The sequence below is a fragment of the Urtica dioica genome, chromosome 4, assembly GCF_054948205.1.
Source record: "Urtica dioica subsp. dioica isolate 48M chromosome 4, U.dioica_male_clone48M_v1_H2, whole genome shotgun sequence".
Classification (NCBI taxonomy): Eukaryota; Viridiplantae; Streptophyta; class Magnoliopsida; order Rosales; family Urticaceae; genus Urtica; species Urtica dioica.
Genome location: NC_142759.1, coordinates 152,118 through 172,463, shown reverse-complemented (window position 1 = coordinate 172,463; position 20,346 = coordinate 152,118). Strand labels below are relative to the sequence as shown.

The window sequence follows — 20,346 nt, the reverse complement described above, 5'->3', positions numbered from 1 at the left end:
GCGAAGAGCTTAATTTTCGGAGGGATCGAGAGCTTCCAAAGGCCTTTCCACCACGAAGAGGATTCGGCTAGAAAGGATGGGCTAGCCACGGAAGAGCTCGACATCACCACCCTATACCCGCTCTTGATCGAGTACTCCTCATCTTTTCGTGTAGTGCCATCGGACCTCATCGACAACCTCGACACAGCTCTCCAGGATTCTAAGAATAGCTTTCGCATCTTCAATGCCAAACATAGCTCGAACCAAGATTTCATTCCACGAACCGTCAATGCATTTAAGTTCGGCCACTCTCATGTCCTCGGGAATAAAAGGAGGATCCACGGGGGAGAAGTGGTGAGAATGGGGCAGCCACCTCCCCGTCCCCAATCTTTCAACGAGAGCCCGCATCGATGACTTCCTTCCCCCACCATAAACTCCTCCACAAAGAGGAAGCATCCGAACCGCCCTTTGCCTCGAAGAGATTGCCATTCGGGTAGTAGCTGTCCCGGAGAACATTCTCAAAAAGGCTTCCCGGGCGACGAAAGAGACGCCAAACCTTTTTAGCAATAAAACCTTGGTTAAACTTTTCCAAGTCCCGGAACACGAGGCCCCCTTCCGCTTTATTCTTTGTAAGTTCATCCCGCTTGCACCGATGGATTTTTCTTTCCTCACCGTTACTACCCCATCAAAATCTGACCACCGCCTTGTGGATCTCGGAAATGAGGGTTTTGTGAAGGCGGAAACAACTTTCCATGTAGCTCGGGATGGCTTACCATTATAAAGTTATTTTGCAAAGATTCGTCACCAACAAACAAACGAGATGTTCATTCTACTAAAGAAAAGTATATGTTTGACTTTGATTATCAAACTATCTCCGGGGTAGGCCTCATGATATAATTATATTATTACTATTTTAATTAGAGCAAATTACGTAATAAATATCTAAAAATTTTGTTGGATGATGACAATGAAAGTCATTTTTGTTTCCATTAAAAAAAGATTTGAAAAAGAAGAACATACGATTGATAATAATTAAATTGTTTTTAAACTCTTAAGCTTTCACGTGTCTCTTTAACGATCTGAGTAGTAACTTGCTACTGAAAATAAAAAACAAATATTTTAATCGTCGAAATAAATAAATAAATAATAAGCATTATTCAGCCGAAGATTTTAAGTATTTATGCTATCATTTATCCTTTTAATTATCAATCAACATCATTAATAATATAATACTATAGAAAATATAAATTGAGGTTAGTAAGGATCTACCCCGACGAGTAGTTATGTGGAGATACGGTATATGATAGATGCAAAAAACCGGTTGTTTTCCTGTCCCTCTCACTTACTATGATTATGATCAACCAATCCAGTGACGTAGTCATCGTCGTAATGTCCTTCGAGGGTATAACTGAAAACATATGTTACTTTCTGGGGAGAAACGTAAAATAACTTAAAACAAGGGGAGTAAAACATGGAAGCAAAGCCTAATTTCTTTTACTTCTCTCTCTCTCTCCCTCTCGCTTTGCTCATTCTTTCTCTCCCAAACCTCTCTCTCTCTCCGGTCACACACAGAGTAGGGCTTTTCTACGCCACTTGAGCCCGGTCCTCTCTTATCCTACGCATCGCCGGAGGTAAGCGCTTTCTAGTCTCTCACCTTCTTCGATGCTACTCAGCTCCGAAATCGGAATCGAGTCCCGCGACTTTTACCAATACGATCTCTCCATATTCCGCCCCAAGCTAAATCGATCGAATTTCGAGATCTGTTGTGTATCATATCTGTATTGATCTCTTTTCCTTTTCATTTGTCCTTTATCAGGGTCTAGAATCAGAGTCACTGAGGCGGGGAGAGAGAAAAATCTACGGCTTGATTCCGGCGAGATCTGCGGGCGAAAGTGATCCGCGAATTGAAAGAAGCCGAGTAAATTCAATTAATTCCGTTTTTTATTGGCGGTATTGAGCGAAATAGAAAATCTAGGGTTAGGGATTTTGATGCTGTTGATTGGGAGATGGCAAATCCCGGAGTGGGGAACAAGTTCGTATCTGTGAATCTGAACAAGTCTTATGGTCAGCCGAATCAGCACCACAGCCATGGATCCTTCGGAGCCTCCGCCAATCGCGGCGGCGGCCGTGCCGGAATGGTGGTCCTTTCGAGGCCTCGCAGCTCACACAAGGCCGGCACAAAGCTTTCCGTTCCGCCCCCCTTGAACCTGCCTTCCCTGCGCAGAGAGCACGAGAAGTTGGACTCCCTCGGCTCCTCCGGCGGGCCAGCTGGCGGCGGCGCCGGCGCCTCCGGGAGCGGCGCCCGCCCCTCCTCCTCCGGCATGGGCTGGACGAGGCCCGGCCCCATTGCTCCTCCTCCGGAGAAACAGCCCGTCCAGGTGGCGCCGCCCAAAGGAGCTTCCATTACAAGCAACGTCTATTTGCCTCCTTCGGCCCGGCCGCCGTCGAATCTTCCGGCGGTTTCGTTTCCGCCGCTGGAAAAGGCTTCGGTGTTGAGAGGCGAGGATTTCCCTTCTCTGCGAGCCGCTCTGCCTTCTTCTGTCGCTGCTGCGACGCCTCCGCAGAGGCCGAAAGACGGGTCCCAGAAGCAGAAACAGGTCGTTGAGCCCTCGAAGGAGCAGAAGAATGTTGTTGATGATGACCGGAAATTCAGTCCGGTCGGCGGTGCTCGGCCGGTTCGGAGGCAGGACGAGCATTTTCCGATCGTTCGGGTGGGTCCCAGATCGGACTGGGCCGACGACGAGCGCGACACGAGCTTCGGCGTGGGCGATCAACGGGTCAGAGATCGAGACCACCACGGGTTTGCGAAGAGCGATGCCTTTTGGGATCGAGATTTCGATATGCCGAGAGTGAGCGTTTTGCCGCACAAGCCTGTGCAAAATAGTTACAGTTCCGAAAGGTGGGGTCAAGAGCGAGACAATGAAGCCGGCAAGGTTGCTTCCGGCCAAGTCCCGAAGCGAGAGCCTCACAGCAGAGACGGGAACTCGTGGAAAAGCTCGCCTAACTCGGCAGAGCTCGGTCCGAGGCCGTCCAGCGCCAGCAGAGAAAACTTCAAATACAATTCTTCCTCTTCGCCGTTCAGAGAGAAGGGCCGTGGAAACGAACACAACAACAGGTACGGAGACGGCGCGTCGTCGTTGCAGAGCGGGTCGGTGTTCAAACCGTCGAACACGACGAGAGCCATGCCTGTGAACGATCCGATTCTCAACTTCGGGAAAGACAAACGGCAGTTCTCGAAGGGGTACGCGGAGGACGACTCTTTCGCGAAAGATTACGCGGCGACGGATCCGCTCGTGCTGGGATTGGTGAAGCGGAAGAAAGAGGCGGCGAAGCAGATGGAATTCCACGACCCTGTGAGAGAGTCGTTTGAGGCGGAGCTGGAAAGGGTTCAGAGCATGCAGGAGCAAGAGCGGCGCAGGGCGGCCCAAGAGCAGGAGCGGAGTCTCGAGCTCGTGCGCAGAGAGGAAGAGGAAAGAGTTCGGCTTTTCAGGGAACAGGAAGACCGCCGCAGAAAATCGGAGGAGGAAGCTCGTGAAGCCGCTTGGAGAGCGGAGCAGGAACAGTTTGAGGCCGCTCGCAGAGCCCAAGAGCTGAGGATAGCTCGCGAGGAAGAGAAGCGCAGGATTTTCTTGGAAGAGGAAAGGAGAAAAGAGGCCGCCAAGCAAAAGCTCTTGGAATTGGAGCAAAAGATTGCGAAGAGGCAGTCCGAGCCCAGAAACGCAGAAGAGAAAGAGAAAGAGAAAGAGAAAGAGAAAGAGGAGGTCGGCGACTGGGAAGAGGGTGAGAGAATGGTAGAGAGGATCACAACTTCGGCCTCGTCCGATTCCAGCGGCTTGAACAGGTCTCACTTCTCAAGAGACGGTGCTGGGTTATTCGACCGAGGAAAACCTTTCAGCTCGTGGAGACGGGAGACTTATGACAACGGAAGCGGCTCCTACCAAGACCCGGATATCGGCGGCGGCAGAACGTATCCGAGGAAAGAGTTGTACGGAGGTCCCAAAACTCACCACAAAGGAGGAGGAGTTTCGGAGCCTGTGATGGACGATTTCACTCACTTGAAAGGGCAAAGGTGGAACCTTTCTGGGGACGGAGATCACTACGACAGAAATGAGGAGATTGGGGCGGAAATGAACGACCAATTCGGGGATGTTGGGTGGGGACAGGGCCGGTTGTATCCGAATGCCGAGGCGGAAGTGGCGTATTCTTACGGGAGGTCGCGGAGGCAGCCTCGTGTTCTTCCTCCTCCCTCGTTCGCTTCTGCGCCCAAGTCCTTGTATAGAAACGAGGTTGAACTTCCCGGCCCTTCAACTCCTTATGTGGCCGACACTCAGAACGGGCAACAAGAGAAGAATGGCAAAGCATACGACTCCCAGTCCTCGCTCTCAGTACTCTCGAGCCCACCGAGTTCTCCGACACACCTGTCTCACGACGATTTGGATGAGACCGGCGGCGAAGGAGCCAGCAAAGAGGCCTCCGTGTCTGGACAGGAAAGCGAAGCGGTTGGGGCGGGTGAGAAAATGGTAGCCGCGGAGGATGACGAGTGGACCGGCGAGGATGTTCAGGAGCCAGAAGAGTACGACGACGGCTACGAGGAAGAAGACGAGGAGCTGCGCCGCGAGCTCGACGACATGCGTTTGGAAGAGAAAGAGTCGGCCGAGATGGTGGACAATCTGGTCTTGGGTTTCGACGAGGGCGTTGAGGTCGGGCTGCCAAGCGAGGAGGACAAGAACGCTTCTGACCTCCTCGTCGACGGTGATCCTAAACTCGTAGTGTCTGTCGGGGAACCCGATCAAAGCGGAGAGTCCAAGCTGTTGGATTTCGCTGAAGCTTCTCCGGTGATGACTCAGGGCGAGGCTCCCATTAAGCTTCAGTTTGGGCTGTTTTCGGGGCCGTCGCTGATACCTTCTCCGGTGCCGGCGATACAGATCGGGTCTATACAGATGCCACTTCATCTTCATCCGCATATGCACAACCCGCCTCAGCCGCTCTTCCAGTTCGGTCAGCTTCGGTACTCGTCGCCCTTGCCTTTGCCTCCCCAGCCCATGTCTTCTTACGTTCAGCCCGGCTTTCCCTTTAATCAGGCGCCGATGGGCCCACTTCCTCCTCAGCCCAATCCAGATCCTCCCCAGACAGTGTCGAGGCAGTCCAAAGAAGATGCTGTTGTTGTCAGCGCTAATAACATCAGGTCCAAGGATCAGCCTCGGGAAAAGAACTTAATCGGCCAGAGGGTCCAACATCAAGGATCCGGTGGCAGAGGGAAGAGATTTGTGTTTGCAGTTAAAAATTCCGTCCCGAGGCCGTACCCGGAGTTGAATCGCCCTGATTCTATTGGGTATCAGAGGAGGCCTCGGCGTAATATTCCTCGGACTGAGTTTCAGGTTCGGGAAAGCGCTGACAAGAGGCAGTTTGCTGGTTCGCTATCGTCGGGCGATATGGGATTTGAAGACAAGCCCAATTCCAGTGGAAAGGGCACCGGATTTCCTTCGAGACCCGGTCCGCGGAGGATCATAGCGTCGCACAGAGCGCCGAGGCAGTCGGAGATTCTGGTTACTTCGCGGGAAACAGATTCCGGAAGCAAAGCTGAAAAGGGACCCGGAAGAGACTCCTCGACAAAGGGTCACAGTAACGTCCCACAGTCCGGAGAAGGGAGGCATAAAAGAAACACGTGCGAAGAGGATGTCGATGCTCCGTTGCAGAGCGGTGTCGTGCGTGTTTTCGAGCAGCCCGGGATCGAGGCCCCGAGCGATGAAGACGATTTTATCGAAGTCAGGTCAAAGAGGCAAATGCTAAATGATCGGCGTGAGCAGAGGGAAAAGGAGTTCAAGGCAAAGTCTCGGGTTGCCAAGGTTGTAGCTTAAATTTTCCAATGAAAGCAAGTTACGCCATTAAATTGTGTTATTTATTTTTAATATTATTATTTGAATCATCGCAGGTACCTAGAAAAACTCGGTCCACTTCAAAGATAACTTCCTCGGCAAACTCTGGCAAAGTTTCTGCATCGGCTGTTGGAGCGAACACACGGCTTGATTACGTTGCCACGGAGGGGCGTGAAATATTGAGTGGATTTACGACCGCCACGTCAACGTCTCAGCAATTGGCTCCTATTGGAACTCCTGCGGTGAAAAGTGAGACCCAGTTAATAAGGTACTTATTATTCCATAGGCAAACACGACTGTACACATGCTATTCTAGATCAACAATGTTTTCTTTTTCTATTTCCTTCACAGGCCAGTCCAAACAAACTCCAACACGGTAGTATCTTCTGGAAATTCGGGGTCAGGCTCTTCGTTCGACAACAAAACCAAAGTTCTAGATAGTGTCCAACCATCTCTGAACACTTGGGGTAATTCACGAATCAATCAACAGGTTGGTACTTTGTTTGTTCTCCTGTATTGATTATATTTGTCCTTTCTAGATGTTTTCCTCAACAGTATGCTTGCAATTGGAGTTCAATCTTTTTTTTTATACTCGTTCGCAGTGGTGAATATTAAACTTTTCTTCCAGTAGAGGCTTTGTTTATTACAAGTTGTATTTGGAAAAAGTTGGTCTTTTGAAAATAAGCCGAACAATAGAAATCAAATCATTGTCCATAAGTGCTAACGCGATAAATAATAATAATTGTAATAAAATGGAATGAGCCCGAGGCTAAGAATCTTGATTTGGTAGGTTATGGCTTTGACACAGACCCAGCTTGAAGAGGCTATGACACCAAGGCAATTCGATTCTCGTGATGATACCAATGTGGCATCCTCTTCCATCTTGACAAAGGACAAGCCTTTTTCTTCCGCTGCAAGTCCGGTCAACTCGCTACTTGCTGGAGAGAAGATTCAATTCGGTTAGAAAAATAAGGAACATTGTCGACAATTGAGTTTTTTCCACCCGCGTTCCTATTACTAAGTTTATTTTGTCTCGCTCTTCAGGTGCTGTCACGTCACCGACACTGCTTCCTCCGAGCAGCCGTGTCGTTTCACACGGAATCGGTCCTCCGGGCCCATCCAGACCAGACTCGCAACTCTCCCACAATCTCAGCGCGTCAGAGAATGATTGCAAACTTGTGTTCGACAAAGAGAAACACGTTGCGAAATCCCGTGTTCCGCTCGAAGACCGTGAAGCCGAAGCCGAAGCCGAGGCAGCTGCTTCGGCTGTTGCTGTTGCAGCCATTAGCAACGATGAAATTGTTGGGAACGGGCTCCGTATTTGCCCCGTTTCGGTTTCCGATACCAAGAGTTTTGGAGGCACAGGTATCAATGGGAACTAAACTCTCACATGATGATTTTATTTACTATTGTTAGGAACCTAGATATTGAGGATATTATGAATAGTAATAAGTAGACGGGTAGGGGTGAAATAAAGAAGAGAATACTTGGAAGTTGGACCGGTATCTGTTCTTTTTATTTAGCAGTGGGAGGGATATTCATATATATTTTTTTTCTTTCTTGTTCACTGTTTGCAGATGATGGTAAGAATCAACAGTTTAGTTGTCGATCAAGGGCTGAAGAGTCTCTGGCGGTGTCTCTGCCAGCGGATTTATCAGTGGAGAATCCACCAATCTCGATGTGGCCAGCGTTGCCAAGCCCTCCAAATAGTTCGAACCAAATGGTGTCCCACTTCCCGGGGGGCCCACATCCCCACTACCCGCCGTTCTTCGAGATGAACCCGATGCTGGGGAGCCCCGTGTTTGCTTTCGGGCCCCACGACGAGTCCGCACCCGCAAAGGGCGCTCCGGCGTGGCCGCCGCAGTGCCACTCTGGCGTGGACTCGTTTTATGGGCCTCCGGCGGGTTTTAGCGGGCCTTTCATGGGCCCGCCCGGGGTTCAAGGCCCGCCGCACATGGTTGTGTATAACCACTTTGCGCCGTTCGGCCAAGTTGGGCTCAGTTTCATGGGCACCACCTATATTCCCTCTGGAAAGCAGCCCTGCGAAGGAGACACTCTCCGAAACCCGTCCCCGAACCAGCACTTGGCTCCGGGAGCGCCGCTCTTGCCCATGCCCATGTTCGATGTCTCTCCTTTCCAGGTAATACACCCACTTTTGTCTGTCTTTTCTTTTCTTTTTTAAGGGATCGGAAATGCGAGTAGATATTAAAAATGTGTGTACTACGCAGAGCCCTGGTGACATGTCAGTCCAGGGTCGGTGGCCTCACGTCGCGTCCAAACAACCCTCCGTTCCGATGCCGATGCAACAACAGCCGCCCGAAGCAGTTGCGCCGCCCGCTGAGCAGTCGTCGTCGAGTGCGAACAGGTTTCCGGAGTCGAGGCCCGAAGAGAGTCGGAGCAAGCCCGCCGAGATCAAGCCCAGCAATGCTGCTAATAATAATAGCAAGTCTCAGCAGCACAACGGCAACAAGGCCAACATTGGCTATGGGTATCACCAACATCATCGTGGAGGAGCGAGCGGTTCTCACAGAAACAACTCCGGCGAGTGGAATCAGAATCAGAATCAGAATCACCGCAGAACGGGGTTCCAAGGAAGGAATCAGTCTTTGGGGGGAGATAGTAAGGGTTTCCATTCTTCAAAGCCCAAACAGATTTACGTCGCAAAGCAAACCACTTCCTCGGCCGCCACGCCACCGCCCTCGTCGACGTGATCCAACACCATTGATTCTTAGGAATAAATAAATTTTGGCCATCTTTTATTCATTACATTTTTCACTACCACCTCTTATTGCATGCTCTACTATTCTATCTAGGTGTGTGTGTTTTTGTTGTATTTATTTTTTTTAGTTTTGAGATTTGGCTTCTTTTTTTTTTTTTTTTTACTACAAATCCAAGTTACAGTGATGTAGTAAAAAGAAACTGAAGGTTTCAGAAATTGCATTAGCTTTTGGCTGTCTAGTTAGTAGTACTAGTTGGTGTGTATTTTGAGTTGAGTGATACATTTATTTATTGGGTTTCTGTGATTCCGTTTGTAACCGATCAAGGCCCCTTTTTATATCTCATTATTTTTTGTTGGCTTCATATTGGAGACCCAAATTTAAACAAAAGCTACATTTTTATTATCCGCCCAGTGGATAATCCGCTAATTTGATTGGCCGTCTCAAGTCAAAGATTTGTAGCTCTCTCTCTCTCTCTCATATATTTTTGTACTAGGGAGTCTACGACAGAGAAACACGTGGAAAACTCCTATAACTGACAGGACTTGTAGATTCCATTAATAAGAGAATCTCATCTCATCAGATTCTCTTTTCTTTTGGTATCAACCAAAACTTTCTCTATCAGTATTTAATTAATGCTATTTATAAACGTACTAAAATAGTTTGAACAAAAAACGAGTGTTGAGAAGAAAAAACTCGGTGATAGTTCAAAACTAGTAAACTTAGTTACTAAGCGACAAAAATAAAAAATTTAGAGAAATGAAAGAAGAAGGCAAGAGAGTAGATTAGGTGTGATGAGAAGGCGGGTTGAAGTCCATGTTCATCATCCAGCCATCTGGGCCGTCCATCTCCCAGAACCCATCATTCTTAGCAGAAGCGTCGTAATCAGACATCGGAAAGTTGAGCTTGGCCTTGCTTCCCCTGAACTCAATGGCGGCGCGGTCGTAAGCCCTGGCGGCGTCCTCCGCCGTCTCAAAAGTGCCGAGCCAGACCCTTGCCGCTCGCCGGGGGTCCCTTATCTCCGCCGCCCACTTCCCCCACGGCCTCTGCCGTACGCCTCTCAAGTTCTTCTTCTTCTTCTTTTTCGCTGTCTCCGGCGCCGGGAAGTACTTGCACCCCAGACACCCCTCGATCTCGCACACCCCACACCTGTCGTTCTCAGGGAACGAGATCACCGCCGCCGCCGCCGACGAAGATGATCCTCCGCCGCCGCCGCCGGAGATCACCTTCTTCAGAGTCGACACTATGATCTCCTCCTCCTCACACGACTCGCGCAGTCGTTTTCGGTTCTCTAGTACGGCGTCGCTTTTCATCGCTGTCTGATGGCTGTTATTTTTCGAAAATATCTCGAACATCAGTTCCTTTCTTTCTTTTTTTATTTTTTGCATTAACATATATATATATATATATATGTCTAGATTTTTTTAATTATTAGTGAAAATAGATTTGAGTAGTAAGCAGGTGAGAATATTGTGTTGGGTTTTGATGTGACGTTGATCCTCCCTCCGGGGGGACATGTTATAAACAGTTTCCGAAGGGACACGTGGCGATCGGCGACGAGTCAAGTGAGGAGCCAGGTGTGGGCGTTTTAAGAGCCACGTCAGCAGCTGTCCGCTTACGAGGGCACGTGACGCGTGGCTTCTCGAAAGTTCGGAGGAGGAAATATATAGAAGCATCGGGTTTCAGATTGTTCGTATTTACGGGACACGTGGCACTCTAACGAACGCCCTTCTGTTGACAATCTTTGGGGTTCTCTTCTCTTATGTTATTGCGCCACGCCATCCTCATCTTTCAGAAACTAATAAACATTTTTATTTTGGGATGTTCGAAAGAAATTTCTAGAGACATCTCTGCTCTGCGTTGCACTCCAGTTGGCATTTGCATGCATAGATACAAACATGCATTTGTATCTATTTAAGAGATCGATGTATATATTCGAACAAGTTAATTAGTACACACCCTTCAAAAACTCCTATAGTATTTCAGCCCTATAGCCGATCTCCACGTACAGATCAATAAGACAATTATATGGAAATAAGTTATTTTTAGGTCTTTCCTGAACATTCTATGCTTTACAGTTTACTACATCGTTGGATATTTTAATTATTTAAATAAATAAAAGTATCGGTCCCAAAACTTATATAAATACGTATATCAATAAACATTAAGGATTATTCCTAAATGATGATGATATCTTCAATACTTTAATACTAAAATCTAATAAATCAAAGTTAATAAAAAAAATTCCATATATATGTTTGTACATAAATATTCTTAATGAAATATCTTTTGATTTTTTTTAATTTAATTTAGTTATTTACTTAATGATTGCAAAAGTAAAGTTATAGATTATTTTTTCGTTTGGTATGTAAAATAAAAAAAAATCAAAAATTAAAAAAAAAAAATAGATTTAAAATTTTGAAAATTCGTTTAAAGATTTATTAACATTTTGTCTTTTTATTGACATTAATGTCAATAAATCTTCAAAGACTCTGGAGGTGTGGTCTGTGAGCTCTGCCATCTTGACCATGGACGGGTACTTCCAGAGAGTGAGTTGGTTGTGAGTGAAGCCGTGGGAGCTCAGAAGCTCTCTCTCGTTCTTGTTCCACAGAAGAGCGCAGACCTGAGACCCGGTGTCGACCGAGTTCACACACGCCCCTGTGTGAGTGTTCCACGTCTTTATGCACCGGTCTCCCGCCCCCCCACCCGAGGCCAACAGGTTGCTCTGGAACGGGCACCACGCCACAGCCTTCACCGCCGAAGTGTGGTCCGACAGCCTGTGAAGCCACTGAGTCGACGCTGACGTGGACGATGATGACATGGACCGGCCCCAGATGTGGAGGAGGTTGTCGTTTCCTCCGCTCGCCAGCTGTCCCCCCGAGGCCGACCACTTGAGGCCGCACACTTCTTGCTCGTGCCCTCTGTAGGTCTCCACGACGTGGGCCCGCACGCAGACGTCGTTGTCGACGATCAGGCCGTCCATGCCGCCAGTTGTCAGCACGTGGCCGTTCCACGCCAGCGACCCCACCCTCTGCCTGTGGGCCCCGCTCAGGGTGCGGAGCTGCCGGTTGGAGTATTTGAATGACAAAGAAACACCAAAATCCAAGCCAAAAACCTTAAAGTTAAAGTCATGACAAATAAACCTAAGTCATCGCCTATTAATTTCCAGTTATGGGCTTTCCTTAAAGACTCTGGTGGCAGGGGTTTTCCGTTCGAATAAGAACATGAAAGAGAGAGTTCACTAGACTTGGCACCGACGGTTTAGAAGAAACCGGCGAAAGATTTTCGGCGAATGCATTGTATTTGGAATGAATTCATTTTTGCTTCTTTCCTAATTAGTGTTTGAGTTTCTTACAACCTTGTCCCCGCCGCCAGGTGTGTAATGTCAGAAGACAGTCATAATTGATCATAATAGTCAACATTTTGAAGGACAAGTCAAGTTAAAATAATAAGACATATAAGATCAAGAATCAGTTGTATGATAACAATTAGGAGATCCCATTATTTCTTACCAGGTTCAGAAGACAAGACCACAAGGAATATTATTATTGGTGTTGCTGTTTGGTCGTGTTTATTTGCATGTTCATTATCATAAAGAGGAGGAGAACTCATGTGAAGTAAGTTGAGAAAACTAACGGCTTTTGGTGTGTCATTTAAACCAGAAACTGGTTTACATTCCACTTCTATAACATTTCGGAGAATTTTTGTGAAGAAAACAAGCTTGGTCATCTTCCTTGATGTTTGAATGTCTCCTCAGGCCCAATTCAAACTTTTAGGTGGGCCACAATATCCATCTTCAAACCTTTGTTTTCTTTTAAATATGGATTTGTTGGTTCTTTGCGAGCTTGTTCATTTCTGAAATTCTAGTTCTCAAGTCGCAAAATATCACGACGACGAAACATTTCACATGCAAACCTTATAATAACTGTCAATTTTTTTACTTTTGAATAAATATATAATGTGTTTACAAAGTACTAATTATTCGAAATAGTCATCCCACGCATTGTCGATTACAACTCAAAACAACGATTTTTTTTTAGTGAGTCTAGTACTACTATGATATGAAGAAAGATACAAACTTTTACGAGTATAAGATTTTCAATGGGTAAAAAAAGACAGACTGACACGTCAGCAAAGGTCAGTTGCAGACTTTTCCGCTGACCAAAGAAGAGGCGAGGAAATCCACACCGTCGGTCTTCTTTTCATCTCCGCCGTCGATCTTCCTTTTCTTCATCCAAACACCAAACAGCTTCAGATCAGCCTCTTCTTGTTCCTCCTCCTCCGATACATCACAACCGTCGATCTGTTTCCCGTCCCTCATGATCCGCTCGATCTGATCGGGACCGACTTTGACGTACTTTGTCAGGAAAACGACAAGCTCATCGCACTGCCTCTTCATCTGAGCAAGCTCCGACGACAATACCTCGTTGTCTCTCTTCAGCTTCTCGTTCTCGCCGGAGATCTCCACCAGCTGCGCTCTTGCCGCCGCGCTCTCCGCAGACGAGGTCGACGACGATCCGAAATCTTCGCCGTCGGAGGCTGACTGAGTCGCCGATCCTTCGCCGCTTGGCTTCTCGGGCTGAGCCGACGCCGGTGACGCCGTTTTCCGGCGTCGGATCGCCGAGAGAAGCTCGCCCTGCGCTCGTCTGAAGTTCTTGTTCGCGAACTCCCATTTGTCGGGAACGACTTTGTGAAACCCCTGAGAATTTGAAGTCATTTGTGAACATGTTAAAAATATAAAACAGAGCATCGATTACTTGATTTTTTTTAAAAAAAAATCAAATTTCTGGGGAGAGAATGATTTGAATGAAGAATATTCATTGACATTTAAAAGCCGAGAGTCTGGACGCAGAGAGTAATAGTCGGTAGAATAATAAAACGCGTAGATAGTGGAATTTCAACATAGCACTTTACAACTGACAAGTTAAATACACGTGGAATGGAAGAAGTAAATTTCAAACGGAATATACCATAAAAAGATTATGCTCAGTTTTTTTTACTAGGACTCTCTGCTTTACGCTATACCATACAAATCCCTCAATTTTAGCTTAACGATACAATTCTTCCATAACCACAATAAACCTCAAGTTTTTATTTCTCGTAGTTAAAATCCCTTCTTAATACTCCTACAACTTTTTTTTGGGTACTATTTGATCAAATGCTTTTGACGGTTTTTTATTACCTTAAAAATTTAGAGTCTAATAAACTTGACGTTTGTTTACAACATCTCAATTGTTCGAACTTTATAGTTTATACTACTTAAATGGGCGTCGAATTAATCTTTAGGTTGGATAAAAGTACAGCTTCAACAGCTTTTGCCCATAGTTAAGAGATTAGTATAGATTTTGTTTAAAATGTAACTAATAATATATCCAATTTAAAATATAACTAATAATATATCCAAATATATGATGATCCAAACCAATGAAATTACTTGGCAGTTTAATTACATGACCCAGTTTAAACGTTTTTTTGGTCAAACACTCGATTCAACAAATAATTCAAACCGATTAGTTTAAAGTTAAACCATCATATTTTATATTTTAATTGATAAAAAATATTATCAGTTCAGAGGGAATAAACAACATATATAGAAGTGTGCGTAGGATATTACATACTACATGTTCGATTGTCTATAAATATTCGTACAAATAAAATGAAATAAAACTTGAGCGCAAGAGTTTTTATGCGACAAAAACTCCTTGTTTGTTTGTCAAATTGGGTGGTCATTTTGCCCTCAGATAAAACTAATCATATATATACTTTTAATTTATCCGGCTTTACTGAAATATTTAATTTGATTTTCACTTTTAGGGGCTCCGGATGAGTTCGAGTCTCTTAAAAAAAATTACAGACGAGAGTTACGGAATATTCACGAGTCAATTCAAATCCTTGTTCTATATCTAAGAGCGATACGATTTGTTGTTTATAAATAGACAAATAAATAAACAAAAAATTGGCTAGATAAGCCTTAAAAACAGTGGCAATTGTGTTTTAGCCAACGTTTGGTTAATTTTTTGTAAATGGCCATTGTGCCTACGTGGCAGGAAATTAATTCTTTTTTTGTTACTGAATTGCCCTTATTAATTGCGCATTCATTTTTAAATTGAGGCAGTTTTAATTTGAAATTTGAAATGTATTAATTGGTTTTTATTTTCGGAATAAACATTTTTTGGAAAGCAGTTATTGCATTTTAGTTATGTTGGACGTGTGTTTTGGTCTGTGTATATCGGCATTAATGGTAATGATTCCCTGAAATTCTGGACGTGTAAATGGAAATTTTCACGTTAATTGATTTGGCAGCTTATTTACAATACAAATAACCTGTAAATAAATTTTATATTTATTGTCCATTAACATTAATTTACATCTACAGAATCAGTTTACAATTTCCCTGTCGCATCTCTTTCTCTGCAACAACAATCGCTTACGAATACACCATTTGTAACTTAGCCAAACACACCTGGGAATGCGACAGAGAAATTCAACAAAATATAAACAGTTCTATCTCATTTTCGCCAACGGTTTTCCGACAGAAGAGGCCGATTTTTTTGAACGAAAAGTCGGGCATTGGAGAAAAGAGAGCGAGATCTGAAACACACAGAGTCTGAGACACACGAGATCTGAAAGACACCGAGTCTGAAACACACGAGATCTGAAACACACGTCCCTGGACTCGCAGAAGAAGTGCTTGCTGTCGATCTCCATCTCCGTCAACTCCAACGCGATGGGTTTTCCGGTGGAGTCATCGGTGACGTGGACCACCGCGGCGGCTTTGGCGTTGTGGGTCCAGACCTCGGCGTTGGCCACGTTGCAGCGAAGGTCGGCCAGCGCAGCGCAGACCTCAGAGAGGAGGCCCGGCCGGTCCGTGCCTGACAGCTCCACCATCGTGTGCTTCTCCCACGGCTTCACGCCCACCGTCTCCCGAACGCCGCCCCTCATTTCCTCGTCGTCTCTCTCCAGCCTCTGCAAGTCTCCACGCCTTGAACGTCTCTTATGGTAAGGAATCTTTAGTTTCAGTGAGGAAGAAGGTTTGGCTGTGTAGATTCAGAGGTCGCTTATATTTTGGGTTTCAATTTGGGGATCTTATTTAGTGTATCTTTGGTATATTAATTGTAAATTGAAAGATGGCTTAATTAATTCGCAGGATGTATGGGCGGGAACGGTTTACAGGGTATTTTGGTACTTTTTTACGTGTTAATAAATTGGGTTGGCCATTTACCCGAAATTAACAAAATGTTGGCTAAATCCAAAACTCTATATTTATAGGAGGCTATTTAGCTATATTACCCATAAATAAAAGGGGAAATAGTTCTTTAGACAAAACATTACTTTTATATATATATATATACATTTTTTTTTCTTGAACAAAAATAGTCGAGTTTCAAATTTAGAAAATTGAGTATATAAATAATATTATGACCAAACATTGAATCCACCATTTCCCCTAAATAAAAATAGAGAAACGAAAACTTACGTAGGTGTTGAGTTGGCGAACGAAGCTAGAGAAGTTGTTGTGCTTGAAATACTTTGGCAACAAATCCCTCGCAAACTCCGCCGTTTTCCAAACCACAAACGCCGTTCCGTCGCCGTTCCACGAAACGACGTCGTTCGTCTCCGTGTCGTCCACCAGTTCGTACGCCTTCGTTAAAAACGGCGCCGGGACAACCCTCTTCGCCATATTCCCGATACTACCCTTCACCAACCCCCGCTCAATTACAAAAATACCCCTAAAACTACAGTGATAAAAAAATCTAATCTAACGAACAGAACGATGGATTGGAATTGAGTACGGTCAACAACTAAAGAGAAGAAGAGCGGTGAGGAATTCCCAGCCCCAGCAATAGAATCCTGTGAGAGAAAACCGAGCGCGATTTACGAGATTGCTTCGAGGCTTTGATCTACCAGCTTCCATGGCTTTGAGATCTCCAGACCCAAACGATCATAATTATCTCCTAATTTATTTCCTTCTTTCTTTCTAGAGAGAGAGAGAGTAATAATGATGTAAATACGTTTCACGATTTCTTTCTTTGTGGGTTCTGCTTAAAAAGGCAAGGAAGAGAAGAGAAAGTGACGTGTATTCTAGAAATATCGAGAAACGCTTTCTCACTCGTACCCATATAATTAATCATATTCCTCCTTTCATTTCATATCATGGTATTTATTAATGGAAAACCCACCCATATTCTTTTTTATTTTTTTATTTATTGCTGCTGACATTTATAAATTGACTACTTCGGAGTACTTCCTTTCCTTTTTAGCTTTTGTTGACAAAACAACTCCAAACGTTTTCTTTGCTTGATAGCCTTGTCTTTAAAGTGAAACAGTTAAAGTTTTTTTTGAAGGCTGAAACAGTTAAAGTTGTTAAACTATCATCACACTAAAAATATTATTATCCGTTAACAAAATTGAAATTTGAAGGTTATTGAATTGTAATTTGATGAATGCAGTTGATGAAATATTACATAATTCATTAGGGGTGAAATCGGTTCGGTTCGGTTCGGTTTTGGACCAATTTGAAAACCGAAACCGAATTTTCGGTTTTGAAAATTTTGGACCAATGACCGAACCGAATTGGTCCAAAACCGAAAATCGGTTAACCGAATTTTCGGTTAACCGGTTTTGTAAAACCGATAACCGGTTTTATAACCGTTTTAAAACTGGTTAACCAGTTTTGAAACCGGTTAACCGAAAAAATCGGTTAACCGATTTCAAAACTGGTTAACCAGTTTTAAAGATGTTACAATTATCCAAATCGGTTATCCGGTTCAAATCGGTTATCCGGTTTTAAAACTGGTTATCCGGTTTCAAAACCGGATTAAAAAAAAATCGGTTAAATAACCGATAACCGAATTTTTGGATTTTCAAAACCGATAACCGAACCGAATTTTCGGTTTGATGACGTGGCACCGAATTTCGGTTCCGGATCGGTTCGGTTATCGGTTTAACCAATTTTCGGTCAATTTTTGTACACCCCTATAATTCATGTTTTAAACTATTCAAAATATATATATATATATATATATATATATATATGTCGATGTAAAAAAAAATAATAGATTTAATATTTCTCCCCCCGAAAATCCATGCACGTCGAACATGATATGTCGACTACATAACAAATTTAGGCTAGATTATCATATAATAGGCGAATATTGAAAGTGTTCATGATAAGCGAGAAGCATAGAGGGTGTAAAAAAATGAGGACCCTTTCTACATTTTTGATGTCCTTATATAATGTTTGTATTGTTTGAAGTAGGCCTAGTTTGAAGCGTGGGTTGATCAAACCTACGTTCATTGTAAACATTCTATTTTGACTAGTCTTTTAGTAATCATTAATTTCTCTGATCTTCTCGGTTATGTTCAGGGGTTATCGAATATTGTTAGGAATCTCACATTGAAAGTGAATGTGAACTAACAATAGTTTATGAGTTACTCCTCTCATTACCAATTGGTTTTGAGATGGAACCCCATGATACTTTCACATGGTATTAGAGCCTATTAAGCTCAAACAGGTATCCGATCCAATCGTTGGGATTCGGTCCAAGATGAGCGAACGCAAAGAGCCGTCATCTTGAGGGGGCGTGTTAGGAATCCCACATTGAAAGTGAATGGAAACTAACAAGAGTTTATAAAGGTCATGAGTTACTCCTCTCATTACCAATTGGTTTTGAGATGGAACCTCATGATACTTTCCCAAATATCAACTTATGGTTATTTTCGTTTATCATTCAAAATTGCTATGACATATCTGTTCAAGATATAGTTGGTTATACAGTATATATTTAGTTGTTCGGTTAATCATCTGATCGGTGATATTTTTCCCAAATATGTATAATACGAGTTTTTTTTGAAATCTCAAATATAATTTAATGTATCATGAAAAAAAAATTGACTTTTGTTCTAACAAAAAGAATATTATTTGGTCATAATAAAATGAGTTCAATATGTTTTTAGTATTTTTGTTACATTTTCTAACCTTGGAAAATGTATAGTACAATTACCTCAATTAATTGAAATTATATGATAATTATTAATTATACATGTACGCTGCGCTGCAGCTCAAACAAAAAATTTAAATAAAAACAAGAAAAAATAGACAATCCGTTTAATGATTGTTATGCCATTATTTTCACATGGTGTAAATAACACCCCGAGAGCAAAAAAGAAGACCACCCGGTCATTTTTCACCCGGCCAAGACCACCCGGTCGGCCAAAAAAGAAGACCATCCGGCCATCTTCACCCGGTCAAGACCACCCGGTCATCTTCACCCGGCCAAGACCACCCGGTCATCTTCACCCGGCCAAGACCACCCGGTCATCTTCACTCGGCCAAAATCACCCGGTTGTCTTCACCCGGCCAAAATCACCCGGTTGTCTTCACTCGGTCAAGATCACCCGATCATCTTCACTCGGCCAAGACCACCCGGCCGTCTTCACTCGGCCAAAACCACCCGGCCATCTCCACCACCTAATCAAGTACTTTTCACCAAACTCATTGGTCCCTATAAATACCTCATTCATTCACAACACAATGTAAGTTTTTCTCAACTTGCCAAAACTCTACAAAAATCACACCACCACTTTCTCTCTCTAGAAAACATAGAGACAAGTATAAATCGTTTACAAAAAACACAATACAACACGACTAATGTTGAGCGTCGGAGAACGCGCCGAGGGAAAACCCTCCGCGTCCCTTTAGATTCACGTTTCATTTGTGGTTAGGTGAAGGTGCAAGGATACGAAGACCCGGCGAAGAACGCTTGAAGATCCGAAGACCCGGACACTCGAAGAACGTAGAAGATCCGAAGACCCGGAGACTTGAAGACCCGAAAACCCGGACACTCGAAGACCCGAAGGTCCGAATAACATGAATACGACAAGAAGATGAGAACTTCACCAAACCCAACCTACGTGCGGTCATAGGGTCCGGCCCTAGATCGAACCACGGACGGTTCTTAGTGTAAACCCAAAAACGCGGTTAACATTTTGGCGCTAGAAGGAGGGGTTCCCGAGAACAACCACGGGCTCTCCACCAGCAAATTCACTTCCTCCGCGGAAACCAAGAAATTCACTGACAACAAATGGCTAGCCACTTAGCCATCTCCGAGGGCGGTGCCCCTCCAATGGGAGGCGTTGCACTCAACACTCGGGCTCGAGCCCGCCAAGCTCAAGAGAACAACGCCAATCGAGACGAGGCTCACCCCGTGCCCGTTCGTGACGACCGAGACGCACGAATGGAGCGAATTGAGACAAGTCTCTTCCAACTTGCCGACATTGTTGGAAGGATTGGAGGCCGCGACACTGTCGTTGAAGACACCTTCAACGATCAAGACGAGCGAGATGCGCCGGAGTATATCCCATTGGGACCCGAGATGCAAGACTCGGACCAAGGTCCCAACAACGACCACAACCCTGAAGAAGAAGACCTCGAGCCCCGCCAAGAGGTTAGCGACGAAGCCCCTGACCCGAGTATTCGTGACATTAGGCGCATCGTCCTCACGGAGACGAGAGAGAATCGTGAACGTCACCAAAATCACGAGATGCATGAGGCTCGCCGAACGGCAGTTGATCCAAGGTCACGAAACCACCAAGCCACCTCGCGAAGCTTTCACTCCTTCTCCGGGTCAAGAACAAGACATTCGCGTCAATCCGCTTTCGATCGCATAAGCCACAGAGAAGACATGGCAGATAGCACCGACGCTCGGAGATTCACGCCACCAAGACATGTCCACGACCCAAGGCCCGTGCCCCGCCATGACGAGGACCTAAGA

The 20,346-nt window shown here is 44.8% G+C and overlaps 3 protein-coding genes and 1 pseudogene across 4 annotated transcripts; 1 reads left to right on the top strand and 3 right to left on the bottom strand.

Moving 5' to 3' along the window:
• The first annotated feature begins 1,440 nt into the window (after positions 1–1,440).
• LOC149398900 (uncharacterized) lies at positions 1,441–8,936 on the top strand. 2 transcript variants are annotated; one of them, XM_089611546.1, is made up of 8 exons: positions 1,441–1,610; positions 1,796–5,825; positions 5,912–6,123; positions 6,207–6,345; positions 6,664–6,814; positions 6,900–7,220; positions 7,433–7,995; positions 8,084–8,936. In XM_089611546.1, exons 2-8 carry the CDS (start codon positions 1,986–1,988, stop codon positions 8,564–8,566), a joined length of 5,709 nt encoding a protein of 1,902 aa, XP_089467672.1. In that variant the 5' UTR covers positions 1,441–1,610; positions 1,796–1,985; the 3' UTR covers positions 8,567–8,936. The 2 variants fall into 2 exon arrangements, with proteins under 2 accessions (XP_089467672.1, XP_089467670.1); XM_089611544.1 differs by having other exon boundaries at positions 6,646–6,814.
• A 337-nt stretch (positions 8,937–9,273) lies between these two features.
• LOC149398899 (uncharacterized) lies at positions 9,274–10,052 on the bottom strand. Its single transcript, XM_089611548.1, has one exon. The coding sequence runs from the start codon at positions 9,964–9,966 to the stop codon at positions 9,358–9,360; it is 609 nt and encodes a 202-aa protein (XP_089467674.1). The 5' UTR covers positions 9,967–10,052; the 3' UTR covers positions 9,274–9,357.
• A 236-nt stretch (positions 10,053–10,288) lies between these two features.
• On the bottom strand, positions 10,289–12,301 carry LOC149398898 (cell division cycle 20.2, cofactor of APC complex pseudogene; annotated as a pseudogene).
• A 193-nt stretch (positions 12,302–12,494) lies between these two features.
• Positions 12,495–16,677, bottom strand: HSF4 (heat shock factor 4). Its single transcript, XM_089611547.1, has 2 exons — positions 16,050–16,677; positions 12,495–13,271 (listed from the first exon to the last, which is right to left on the bottom strand). Exons 1-2 carry the CDS (start codon positions 16,251–16,253, stop codon positions 12,711–12,713), a joined length of 765 nt encoding a protein of 254 aa, XP_089467673.1. The 5' UTR covers positions 16,254–16,677; the 3' UTR covers positions 12,495–12,710.
• Between the last annotated feature and the right edge of the window lie 3,669 nt (positions 16,678–20,346).

Excerpts from the sequence above, each read along its gene's own strand:
- HSF4 (XM_089611547.1), bottom strand. The coding sequence starts at position 16,253 with ATGGCGAAGAGGGTTGTCCCGGCGCCGTTTTTAACGAAGGCGTACGAA. Across the intron at positions 13,272-16,049 it reads TTCGCCAACTCAACACCTAC|GGGTTTCACAAAGTCGTTCC; the intron begins GTAAGTTTTCGT and ends TCAAATTCTCAG.
- LOC149398899 (XM_089611548.1), bottom strand. The coding sequence starts at position 9,966 with ATGTTAATGCAAAAAATAAAAAAAGAAAGAAAGGAACTGATGTTCGAG.
- LOC149398900 (XM_089611544.1), top strand. The coding sequence starts at position 1,986 with ATGGCAAATCCCGGAGTGGGGAACAAGTTCGTATCTGTGAATCTGAAC. Across the intron at positions 7,221-7,432 it reads CAAGAGTTTTGGAGGCACAG|ATGATGGTAAGAATCAACAG; the intron begins GTATCAATGGGA and ends CACTGTTTGCAG. Across the intron at positions 7,996-8,083 it reads TCGATGTCTCTCCTTTCCAG|AGCCCTGGTGACATGTCAGT; the intron begins GTAATACACCCA and ends TGTACTACGCAG.